This window comes from Trichomycterus rosablanca, chromosome 17 (assembly GCF_030014385.1).
Source record: "Trichomycterus rosablanca isolate fTriRos1 chromosome 17, fTriRos1.hap1, whole genome shotgun sequence".
NCBI classification, from domain to species: Eukaryota; Metazoa; Chordata; class Actinopteri; order Siluriformes; family Trichomycteridae; genus Trichomycterus; species Trichomycterus rosablanca.
In genome coordinates, this window is record NC_086004.1 from 14,015,355 (window position 1) to 14,028,745 (window position 13,391).

Genomic DNA, 13,391 nt, shown 5'->3' on the forward strand with positions numbered 1-13,391 from the left:
ACATGAAGATGGCCAAGGCTACAAGAAGATTGCCAACACCCTGAAACTGAGCTGCAGCACAGTGGCCAAAATCATCCAGCGTTTTAAAAGAGCAGGGTCCACTCAGAACAGACCTCGCGTTGGTCGTCCAAAGAAGCTGAGTGCACGTGCTCAGCGTCACATCCAACTGCTGTCTTTGAAAGATAGGTGCAGGAGTGCTGTCAGCATTGCTGCAGAGATTGAAAAGGTGGGGGGTCAGCCTGTCAGTGCTCAGACCATACGCCGCACACTACATCAAATTGGTCTGCATGGCTGTCACCCCAGAAGGGAAGCCTCTTCTGAAGTCTCTACACAAGAAAGCCCGCAAACAGTTTGCTGAAGACATGTCAACAAAGGACATGGATTACTGGAACCATGTCCTATGGTCTGATGAGACCAAGAATAATTTGTTTGGTTCAGATGGTCTCAAGCATGTGTGGCGGCAATCAGGTGAGGAGTACAAAGATAAGTGTGTCATGCCTACAGTCAAGCATGGTGGTGGGAATGCCATGGTCTGGGGCTGCATGAGTGCAGCAGGTGTTGGGGAGTTACATTTCATTGAGGGACACATGAACTCCAATATGTACTGTGAAATACTGAAGCAGAGCATGATCCCCTCCCTCCGGAAACTGGGTCGCAGGGCAGTGTTCCAGCATGATAATGACCCCAAACACACCTCTAAGACGACCACTGCTTTATTGAAGAGGCTGAGGGTAAAGGTGATGGACTGGCCAAGCATGTCTCCAGACCTAAACCCAATAGAACATCTTTGGGGCATCCTCAAGCGGAAGGTGGAGGAGCGCAAAGTCTCGAATATCCGCCAGCTCCGTGATGTCGTCATGGAGGAGTGGAAAAGCATTCCAGTGGCAACCTGTGAAGCTCTGGTAAACTCCATGCCCAGGAGAGTTAAGGCAGTTCTGGGAAATAATGGTGGCCACACAAAATATTGACACTTCAGGAACTTTCACTAAGGGGTGTACTCACTTTTGTTGCCGGTGGTTTAGACATTAATTGCTGTATATTGAGTTATTTTGAGGGAAGAAAAAATTTACACTGTTATATAAGCTGCACACAGACTACTTTTCATTGTGTCAAAGTGTCATTTTGTCAGTGTTGTCCCATGAAAAGATATACTTAAATATCTGCAGATATATATATTTATATATAGTTTACATAGATTTGCAAGAGTCATGTACACAGATGAGTCAAAACATTAGGACAGCCTACATAATTTGCTGTCAAAGTAGCTCTGATCCGCCAAGACAAGGACTTCACATGACCTCTGAAGGGGTGTCTTGTGGTATCTGGTACTGGGTTTGATGCACTGTGTGTTGAGACATTTACTATATCAACAGTAATACAGTATTAAGTATTAAATTATCTGCTATTTGAGCCACAGTAGCTACTTTAGACGAGCACATTTATTTGTTAAATATACATCTACATATGTACAGTACAATAAAATACTTTTTCCTTACTTATTCCAGCTTGTTTGGAAGCTGGGGTTAGAGTGCAAGGTCAGCTGTTGTACCGCCCCTGGAGCAGACAGGGTTAAGGGCCTTGCTTAAGGGCCCAACAGTGACGATCTTTCCATTGATAGCCCAAATTTCTGCCCAATATTCTGTTGGTTCATACCAGACACTATAGCCTTCATGTTTTCTGGCATCAATGGTCTGTGTTGCTGTGGATCTAGCACCACATGGAAACACTGGGCCATTACTCATATAACGTTCATTTACTTATTTCACTAACTGCCCTTACACTTGCATTACTTTTATACTTTTTAGTAGCAGTGAAAGCTGGAGAGACAGAAGTGAAATGAGAGAACACAAAACCAAAACAAACTCACCATCAATGGCATGGACTGGTATCAAGGATGGATTAAGGATAGTCTGGGCCCCTGGGCAAAATTTGTGATAGGCACAGTCAAAAAAAGTCTAAGTGCTATGTAGACATTTGGAAAGGTTGACTGTAAATTCAAATTTATCATGGTTTTGAGCATTTTACTAGGACATTTTTCTTTTTCTGTTATGAATGATTTGTATTGTATCAATTCATCTGCCAGGCTCATGTTCAGATCTGAAGGATATGCTGCAGCGAGTGAGTTAGCCTTTAAAGTGAGCTCACTGTTGGACATATTGTCAGGCATGAAAAGAACATCAAATAGCTCAGTTAAGTGTGTGTATGCATTCAAACTGCTTGAAATTGCTTGTCTTAAATTTAAATAATTGCAAAATTGCTAAATTAATTTGTGTCTCTGCGCTTAAGAGAAATTGAACATAATAATTTTGAAACAATACAAATTCAGAAACATTAAGTAAGGGCCTGATTCGCATATTTGCAACAAAACGTCTGTTATGAAATATGGTAGCTTGCCTGGCAATTTGTAGGTCCCTAGAAAGTCAAGGAGCCATAGTAAACGACTTCTATGGAAGTCAAGGGCCGCATAGCAGGGGCCCTCGTGATCAAGGGCCCTCTAATGGTATGCCGTGCTCTTCTCTAGGGCCCATTGGTAGGGGCTCTCATAACCAGGGCCCTCTAAAAATATGCCCCCCTCTTTCCTAGGACCCCTAATAGCCAGAAGTCGAAGTCAGAGAAGTGCCACAACGCCTCATTTATTTTCATAAGGGGCCCAAAAGCATGGCTAGGGCCGCCAAAAACATGGCTAGGGCCCAAATGCATGGCTAGGGGCCCCAAAAGCATAGCTAGGGCCTCCAAGAGGCCCTGGGGTCAAAGTCCCTAATAGTCAGAGGATCCTTAAAATGGAGGGCCCTCGGAAATAAAAATATATTGTATCATAAATGTTGATAGGCATCGCAAAATGTTTTGGGCCAGGGTCCCCCGGGGCCCCCTGACCTCAAGGGCACCTGGGCGCTGGCCCCACTGGCCCGGTCAGTAATCCAGCCATGACTGGTATTTGGATACATTATCTTTTATTAACAGCATTGATAAGCTAAGTTGTTTGCTAGAGGATCAAACAAGGATGATGTTGCTGCTTGTAGTGGTAAAGATTTGTATTGTTGATGCTGTATTTTTTTTGCACAAACATATACTGTACTTAGTTTTTTGTTTGTTTTACTTACAACTGCTGGTGGACACAATAGCGTACAATCTACAGGTATACATATCATTTACTAAAATAATTAAGTTTTTTTATTAATATTACAGCTGTATTGACGTAAATGTTGCATTTCTATGCTGTAGCTGTTTAATATTTATGGATTGCACTATTTGATCAAGAAAAAAGCAAATAGATTATAGACTTGACTACTGAATACCTCCAAAATGGCGGCTAACCTACAGTTCATTTCGGTTTTAAGTCACCTGTATCAGTGTTTGACCTCACAGATGCTGTTATGGCCTTAAAGGTGGGTCCAACTCCATATTAATGATAAATTTGTATGGGTTGCTCTCAGGAGCTCAGTGAATTCCAGCGTGGTACTGTGATAGGATGCCACCTGTGTAAGGGAAATTCCCTTGCTGTCAGTGGTATTATAACAAAGTGGAAGTAATTGGGAACGACAGCAACTCAGCCACAAAGAGGTAGGCCACGTAAAATGACAGAGCGGGGTCAGCGGATGCTGAGGTGCATAGTGTGCAGAGGTCGCCAACTTTCTGCAGAGTCAATCACTCCAGACCTCCAACCTTCATGTGGCCTTCAGATTAGCTCAAGAACAGTGTGTAGAGAGCTTTATGGAATGGGTTTCCATGGCCGAGCAGCTGCATCAAAGCCTTACATCACCAAAAGCAATGAAAAGCGTCGGATGCAGTGGTGGACTCTACAGCAGTGGAGACGTGTTCTCTGGAGTGAGGACTCACGATTCTCCGTCTGGCAATCCAATGGACGAGTCTGGGTTTGGCAGTTGCCAGGAGAACGGTACTTGTCTGACTGCATTGTGCCAATTGTAAAGTATGGTGGAGGGGGGATTATGGTGTGGGGTTGTTTTGCAGGAGTTGGGCTCGGCCCCTTAGTTCTAGTGAAAGGAACTCTTAATGCTTCAGCATACCAAGAGATTTTGGACAATTTCATGCTCCCAACTTTGTGGGAACAGTTTGGGGATGGCCCCTTCCTGTTCCAACATGACTGTGCACCAGTACACAAAGCAAGATCCATAAAGACATGGATGAGCGAGTTTGGTGTGGAAGAACTTGCCTGGCCTGCACAGAGTCCTGACCTCAACCTGATAGAACACCTCTAGTAGGAATTAGAGAGGAGACTGCGAGCCAGGCCTTCTCGTCCAACATCAGTGTCAGTCTCTTCCCAGAAGAGTTGAAGCTGTTATAGCTGCAAAGGGTGGGCCGACATCATATTAAACCCTATGGATTGAGACTGGGACGTCACTAAAGTTCATATGCGTGTATATCAGTGTCTGACCTCACAGAGGTTGTTATGGTATTAAAGGTGGGTCCAACTTCATATTAATAGTTTATTTTAAATAATAATTAATAAATTGATAATAATTAAATTCGTTTAATAATCTAGTGGTCACGTGTCCATATACCTTAAATGTACGACAGATAGTGTACATTCATTCTGTTAGCCTACTGACCAACCCTGAGGTAAAAATTCGTATTTTATTTTTCTAATATAACTCTCATTTTACATGTAAATAAACACAAAACAACAAAACTAGCCACAAAGCGCATGGCATTCGATAGAAAAATTAAACAAAATAAAAATAATAAACGTTTGTAGTGCTCAGGTATCCATAAACAGCGTGACGTCACCGATGCTCGTCCTCGCTTCCTGGTGCAAGCAAAACAGCGGAGAGAAGTGAAACAGCAGGTCAGTAACGGACTCAAGTTCTCGGAACTAAGTTTGCGCCAAACAAACCACGGAGTCGCAGAAAATGGTCTTCAGGTAGCCGGAAAACGAGGGGTGAAGGGCGGTAGAGGCTTCCACTGACGGTGCCATTGTAACTACAAGTGTATTTAAAGAGCAGTAAAGCTGAGCTGTGAGAGGAGTAGCGGGGGCGCGATGCTGTAGCCATGGACAGCAGGATACGGTAAGTACCGACCAGCCTTCCAGCTGTGTACTTTTATACATTGGGACCATTCAGTTCCACTAAACCCACCTTCCACACTCACAGTAAACCCAACTAGTCACAGTTTACTAATGAATGAAACTGACTAGCGATACTACTAGCTAGCCTAGTTAGCACGCAAGCTAGTAGAAGTGTATTGACTTGAGCAAGTTGAGCAGTCGGTCTAATTACCAGGTCATATAGAACTGGTGTCAGGGCTGGGCGGTCTGACCACAAACATGTATCACGGTATTTTTCTAATGCTGACGGTTTCACTGTGTATTATGGTATGTTTTTTTTGTGTTTTTTTTACAAGTCTGTGGCTTATTCTACTGTCATAAGTACATAGAATATAAAAACTTTTAATTTCATCTTGTATATAATGAACGTTTTGAGTACTATAAGCTTTGCTTGGCCCCACAAAATGACACAATATATGGTGGAATCAGTAGGCGTGAAACATTTGCAATAAATACAATTTTTTATTATATTTAAGTATCATACAATTACCATTAGCTCTCCCTTTAACAAATTAAACGACGTTTGCAAACTCCACTGTACAACTTGACCCCAGGTCTATTGTAGAAAAGTGGACAACTTTAATATTAAAACCACCTTCTTGTTTCTACACTCACTGTTCATTTTATCAGCTCCACTTACCATGTAGAAGCACTTTGTAGTTCTACAATTACTGTATCTGTTTCTCTACATAATTTTTAGCCTGCTTTTATGCTGTTCTTCAATGGTCAGGACTCTCCCAGGACCACTACAGAGTAGGTATTATTTGGGTAGTGGGTCATTCTCAGCACTGCAGTGACACTGGTGGTGGTGTGTTAGTGTGTGTTGTGCTGGTATGAGTGGATAAGACACAGCAATGATGATTGAGTTTTTACACAACTCACTGTCACTGCTGGACTGAGAATAGTCCACCAACCAAAAACATCCAGCCAACAGTGCCCTGTGGGCAGCGTCCTGTGACCGCTGATGAAGGTCTAGAAGATGACCAACTCAAACAGCAGCAATAGATGAGCGATCGTCTCTGACTTTACATCTACAAGGTGGACCAACTAGGTAGGAGTTTCTAATAGAGTGGACAGTGAGTGGACACGGTATTTAAAAACTCCAGAAGGGCTGCTGTGTCTGATTCACTCATACCAGCACAACACACACTAACACACCACCACCATGTCATTGTCACTGCAGTGCTGAGAATGACCCACCACCTAAATAATACCTGCTCTGTAATGGTCCTGTGGGGGTCCTGACCATTAAAGAACAGGGTGAAAGTAGGCTAAAAACTATGTAGAGAAATAGATGGACTACAGTCAGTAATTATAGAACTACAAAGTGCTTCTATATGGTAAGTGGAGCTGATAAAATGGACATTGAGTGTAGAAACAAGGAGGTGGTTTTAATGTTGTGGCTGATCGGTGTATATCTCCACAAGCTCGACAAGCCGTACAGTATTTAATGTTTTAGTCTGTTCTAAATTGCAGACATGCCTCATTTCTTTGGCAGGTTCTTCCTGTTCATATTTGGTCCTCCTCTCTTCATCCTCTATCTGTTTTTGTTAATTTTTTTCACCACAATGTTGAGGAACATTTGTTAACACTGCTATTCTAACGCTAACTTGTGAGCTGTATCTAATCTGTACAATGCTCCATAGCGCTTTTAGCGGCGAACAATATTATATGATTTGCTATTTGCCTACAGCTGCCTACAGTATTAACTATGGTACGGTGTGGTGGTATTTGAAAAATCCATACGGAATGAGGAATCAAAGATGGTACACCACTAACTGCTGTCCATTTAAAGCACCACGTAGTGAGATTTCTATCCAGTTACAAAACACAGATCATACTGTGGACCAGGGGATACTTTTAAAGTGCTACAGTAGCAGTATGGTAGAAGTAGTACAGCGCTATTTAGAGAACTTTTGATTGCACTTGTGAAATCAGTTGTTGCTCAGCTGGTAGACAGAGTGATGCACAGCAGCATAGACCTGGTTATTATGGCTCACCTCTGATCACTAGTCCTTTATTAAGTTTAGAGTAACCCACTAAGTTCTTCCTCCACTCTGAACACCAATGGCTGTATGCTTTATATCCAAGAGTGAATTATACAGAGACTATTGGAGAAGGGAGGGAGGGGGGGGGGGGCTTTATATTCCTTTAGCTGATGCTTGGCTTTGCATTTGGCTGTGTTAAACTTGATAAGCTTCTAAAGTAAACAAAGAGTTTTGTGCTTACATTATATCTAGGATAGACAGTTTAGTGCTTAGTGGTCCCGTCCTCTGACCATGCCAAGTTGGCAGCAGGTCTGGCCCTCGCTAAATTCTTAATGACTTGCCTGGTTAAATAAAGGTTAAATAAATAAAAATAAAATAAAATTTGGCACTAGTTCAGATTTATTTGGTAAATTTTACAATGCAAACCAAAATGTAGGTTGTGGTCTAGTGACCCTTCTGGTGGTCACCCTAGTCAACCTGTTTTTTTCGCTTAACACAAATTATATTTGCATATTACTGTTTGTTGTGCTGGTACACAACTAGGTTGTGGCTTTGCAGCGAAAAACACTGAGTTTTAGGAGTTTAAATTTCACTGTTGGATCTAATCTGATTTTATTTGGTCTGTTGCAGTGAAAATCCAGAAAGGACGTTTGATTTGGTGCTACAAGTGGCATGCCCATTATCCGAAAATGAAGGTAAGAAGTTAAAAGGTTACTTACTTAGAACAGAGCCTAAACGTTGTCAGTTAGCATCTAACACATGAAATGTGTTATTTGTGTCATTAAGATTTACACCTGTTGTTCAGACCTGCACTACAGTTGAAGCATGTAGCAGTTGTAGGCTATTGAGAGTTAGGATTTTTATAAAGGCTCTACAGCAGCCTTCCCCAACCTTTTTTGCAGCATATAATTTCACGGACCGGTGAGGGTTGGAGGATTTAAAATAGAATAACTATAGAAAGGAAAATCAGTTTCAAACCTAAGCTTTTTTCAATGCAACGAGACGTTGCTCCCACCTAGTGGTGATTGGAGACAATAACACCTGAGGAGTTTTGGAAATGTAATTGCTCTTGTAGCTATCTCTAATTATTTATTCTTACTGTGCGGTCCGGTAATAAATGGGGTCCACTGCTCTACAGTGTCCAGTGTTCTGTATTAAAGTTATTAATCCAGGACTGGAAACTATAACTCGGAATCACATCATTTACAAGCCCTTAAAAGATTTAAAAGTACTTTAATACACTTGCTGTAAGTGACTTTTTTGATATGATGTCATGGGTTGGGGTGACTGTCCTGACTTTCCAAGTTGAAATTTCCAGATAAGAGAAAAGCTTGCTTTGTTTTCTTCTCAGTCAATAGACAGGAATTCTGAAATACGAGCTTTGTTTGAACGCAGCATTAGGTATTGCAACACTTTGGTCATCGAGACAGTGTTATGCTAGATTGATATTGGTCACATGGTAGGGACAGGTTCTGAGTTTTCTAGAAGTGCAGATAACAGTACTTACTGATGATAGCACCTGCTCAGATATGCATGTCTCATGTAACTTGCTACATGTCTTAGCTGGCCTAGCAAGACCAGAGGTTGCTTATTGATTATGCAAGCAGAATTATGCCATTTCCTTTCAGGATAGTTCTATCAGTAAAACTCTTCATAAAATAAAACTACCAAATTCAGATAGAGGGGCGGCACGGTGGCAAAGTGGGTAGCACTGTCACCTCACAGCAAGAAAGTCCTGGGTTCGATCCCCAGGTGGGACGGCCCGGGTCCTTTCTGTGTGGAGTTTGCATGTTCTCCCCGTGTCTGTGTGGGTTTTCTTTCGGGAGCTCCGATTTCCTCCCACAGTCCAAAAACTTGCAGTCAGGTTAATTGGAGATACAAAATTGCCCTGTAGGTGAGTGTGTGTGTGTGTGTGTGCCTTGCGCCCATTGAAAAGCTAGGATAGGCTCCAGCACTAATTGGATAAGCGGTTGAAAGAAAATGAATGAATGAATGAAATTCAGATAGACTTGTCCAGGTGAATTTCTAGGGCCACGTTTCTCTAGTTCAAGATAACTAATATTGTTTGCTGGTTTGGCTGAAAGTCTGATGTTTCAGACAAGCTTGTACTGTGTACAGTTTTCTATATTGCACCACGGTCCTGGGGGCACAGACGTTATCTCGCTGTGTATGTGTACACAAGTAGCATCACAGTTGAAAAACAGGATTAACTTGACACTCCACTGTCCATCCTGTGACCTGCAAAAGTGACCCTCAGCGTAGGCGCAGCACACCTCATGCCTATCTGTGTCATCAGTGACTATTTTATTTTTGTATTATTGCGGTACAGCGTTTAACACGGCAACGTAAGCAGTTACGTATATCTGCATCTTTGGTGTTTTCTATTTGTGGACTTGTGGGATTTGTGGGTTATTTGTTTGTTTTATTGTGGTATTCCTTGTGCAGAGTATTGTTAATAAGCATGCCCCTTTTAAAAAAGTAAGAACAAAAAATCGATATAGACCTTGGTTTGACCATGAGCTTGCAAGCCTTCTCCAACAAAAAAAATGCTGCTTGGCGTAGGGCTAGGTCATCTAAATCCCCAATCGAATATTTAACATTTAAACAAATCAGAAATAAATCCACGCAGGCTGTTCGGAAGGCCAAAGTTGATTATTTTAAAGAACAGTTCTCTCTTTGTGGTTCTGATCCGAAAAGATTCCGAAAGACGATAAAGGATCTTGAAAATAAACCATCTCCTCAGCTCCTATTTTCACTTAAGACTGATGGAGGTATAGTTACTGATAAGGCGTTCATGGTGGATATTTTTAATCAACATTTTACGCAAACTGGGATCAGTTTATCTTCTTTAAACTCCATTTCCAAAACTCATGAAATTCTAAATTTGACTGCACCCATTAAACTTCCTGATCCTAAACACACTTTCAGCTCTTAGATGAGTTGCTAGTGCTGGACAATAATTCAATATGGATATATATCGCGATAGAAAATGTTTCAATAACGGTGATATGATTTTTAAACAAATTCGATCGATATACATTACGTCAGTGCGTGATGTACGCCACAGGCACGAAGCCAGTGCTTAGCGTTACCGCTCTGATTACACTCCGCTACCTACAACACGGTGGATTAGTGGCAAAATGAATTCAACAGCTGTGAGTGAACGAGCATCCACAGTCAGGGGCGGAGCCAGGGGGTAGCCAGTGGTGGCCAAAGCCACCATAAATGAGTCTTCTGTCACCTATGGCCACTGCTTTGCCGGTGTTACTTTTTTGCGGAAGCATTTTTGCACGCTGGTGTTCCCACAGGGATGCAATTCAACAGTGCACCTCAAGCAAGTAGTTCTCCACCAAAACAGTGCAGTAACACACTCAACATAAGTTTCAACCACCAACACAATTACAGAAGATGTACTACTACTGAGTACTAATACTACTGAGTACTAATTGTGGCACCAATGGGCTCTGCGCATTCCAGTGTTACCAGATTGGGCGGTTTTCCTCTAAATTGGGCGTTTTTTTTTTTTGAAAAACAATTTAATAGCATTTAAATAACACTTCTATTTAAAAGAAAATATTCAGTTTTAAGAAGCCCCAGCATTGTAGAAGGCTATTAAAAGTAAAGTCAATTTTCATTGCTGATTTGGCTTAACAGTGTTGGTCAGTCTATCATATTCTTGAAAGAAAATTAAAATTAGTTTTCCATGCATTCACGCCAGCATGTTCTGGGGTTCACATGAGCCTCATCAGTACACACAAGTTTGCAGTCAAATGATCAAGTATTGCAAAGGAATATCTTTGAAATTCTTCCTCATAATGTTAAGGTTATAGGCTATATTTTAGTTTTTTACTTGTCAGGGAAAATGAGAAAAAATAAAAAGCTTATTATGCTAGGCTTGATGTAATTCTACATGGCACTCACTGCCTGTATAGGTAAATGAGTGAGTGACCAAAACACTACTAGATCCACAGCAACTTGCCACATAAAAAAATAAGGTATCAGACAGTTTCTGTGCCGCCCCTGTGAGCAATGGTCTCAGTCTGGCCACCCCTATGAAAATTGTCTTGCTCCACCACTGTCCACAGTTAAAAAAGAAGCAGATGAAATAGCTGATAAGAGAGGAAGGACTAATTCAGTGGTGTATTCAGCTTGTATTTCTTGCCAGAAACCAGATAAGAGGTTTGCAGGTACAGCCATCCAATTTTGGTGTTCTTGGCAGTTTGTACTATTCATATCGATATCAGAATTATATCGTATCGACCGAAATGAGGAGTTATATCGTGATATAAATTTTAGCCATATCGTCCAGCCCTATGAGTTGCTAAAGTTAGACACTAAAAAAACAGCTGGGTCTGATGAGCTGGACCCCTTCTTTTATAGGATAGCAGCTCCCATTATTGCTGCCCCCATTGAATACCTTATAAATTGGTCCTTCTATACAGCTGAGTTCCCACAGGTATGGAAAGCAGCATTAGTACGACCTTCTTTTAAAGGAGGAGATCAGATGGACCCGAACTGTTATAGACCAATTTCTATTCTCCCTTGTATATCAAAAATAACTGAAAAACTTGTAAATAAGCAACTCACAAAATGTTTGGATACTTACAATGTTTTATCTGATGCTCAGTCCGGTTTTAGATTGGGATATGGGTGTGTCACTGCAACTCTTAAAATTTTGAACGATATAGTTTCTGCGTTAGATTCTAAACAGTGTTGTGCAGCTATATTTATTGATCTAGCTAAGGCTTTTGACACTGTTGATCATTCAACGCTTTTAGATAGGTTGGGCAGCATTGGAGTCTCGGATCATTCACTGGCATGGTTTTCAAATTATCTTGCGGATAGGGTGCAACGAGTTAAATCAGAACAATTTCTCTCACAGCCTCTATCTGTTATTAAAGGTGTGCCTCAGGGTTCGATCTTAGGTCCAACATTATTCTCTTTATACATAAACAACATTGTTTACTCTGTTGAAGACACATTAATCCATCTTTATACGGACGATACAGGTCTGTATGCTGTTGGTCCATCTTCGGAGGCAGTATTTTCATCGCTCCAGAATAGCTTTTTGATGTTCCAACAGGCCTTTTCTAATTTAGATCTTGTGTGAAATACCACCAAGACTAAGGTTATGTGGTTTGGCAAAAGAGGTTCGGTTCACCAAGCAGTCCATAACATCATTACAGTCGATGGGGCTACTTTAAGTCAGGTCTCTGAGTATAAATATTTGGGCATATGGCTAGATAGCACACTGATATTTTCATATCACATTAGCAAATTATATTCTAAGGTTAGATCAAAAATAGGCTCTCTCTGTATAGAATGCGGGCCTCTCTTAGCCGATCTGCTAAACTGTTTAGATGAATAGATTTTGGTGATGTTATATACAGGTCAGCTCGAAAAAGTGATCTTCTGAAACTTGACATACTTTATCACTGCCATTCGGTTTGCGATAAATGCTCCATATAAAACACATCACTGTACCCTTTATTCTACTGTGAACTGGCCATCTTTACACACTCGTCGTGCTATTAATTGGTTTATGCTGATATATAAAACCCTGCTTGGTTTGTCTCCTCCCTATTTGTGTCATTTATTGCAAACCTCATCTTCAGTTTATTATACTCGTGCTGCTCATCGTATTTCACTGAAGGTTCCTAAAACGAACACCATTTTTGGTCAGTCATCATTTCAAGTGGCTGCAGCCATAGACTGGAACAAACTGCAAGAAACTCTAAGGCTGGATAAATTTATTTCTAAGACATCTTTTAAAAAACTAATTACAAATATCTTAAGAGATACATGCAGCTGTATGACAAATTAAATCTTCTTTCATACTGTTGCTGGGTGATTCGACTATGTGTTGTTGTATTGTATTGTGATCAATGTTGTTTGTTTTCAATGTCTTATGTAAATTTGTTTGTATGATTGTTCCTCAAGAGGCTTTGTCTTTTGTAAATAAGAATATTGCATATAAGAAACAGTTCTTAATGACTTGCCTGGTTAAATAAAGGTTAAATAAATAAAAATAAAAATAAATCCAGTAGGTCAGATGTATACAAAGTGGTGCTGTTACTGCTAACACATTGTGAAAAGTTCATGATGGATCTTTTTGATCATGACTACATTACCTAAGTTAGCAGGCCTGTTATTTACCTGTAAATAAACTAGTTTCTATTAATCACAGATCAAATTAAGGGGGATTTGATATTTTTGGTTTAGAATTATGTCATCATGGCAGACTCATTATTAGTATCAAATTATTAGTATCATTTTGGTGTGTTTTTTTTCACCATACATGTATTACTTAGCTTACTGGCGGCACGGTGGCTAAGTGGGTA

At 40.8% G+C, this 13,391-nt stretch overlaps 1 protein-coding gene across 1 annotated transcript in view; it reads left to right on the plus strand.

Moving 5' to 3' along the window:
* Positions 1-4,724: 4,724 nt before the first annotated feature.
* The window catches only part of dennd1b (DENN/MADD domain containing 1B), a 270,151-nt gene continuing 261,484 nt past the window's right edge, over positions 4,725-13,391 (plus strand). Inside the window, exons 1-2 of the mRNA XM_063013088.1 lie at positions 4,725-5,024; positions 7,681-7,745. Of these exons, the coding sequence (XP_062869158.1) occupies positions 5,008-5,024; positions 7,681-7,745 (82 nt within the window). The 5' untranslated portion in view covers positions 4,725-5,007. The remainder of the gene's footprint in view (positions 5,025-7,680; positions 7,746-13,391) is intronic.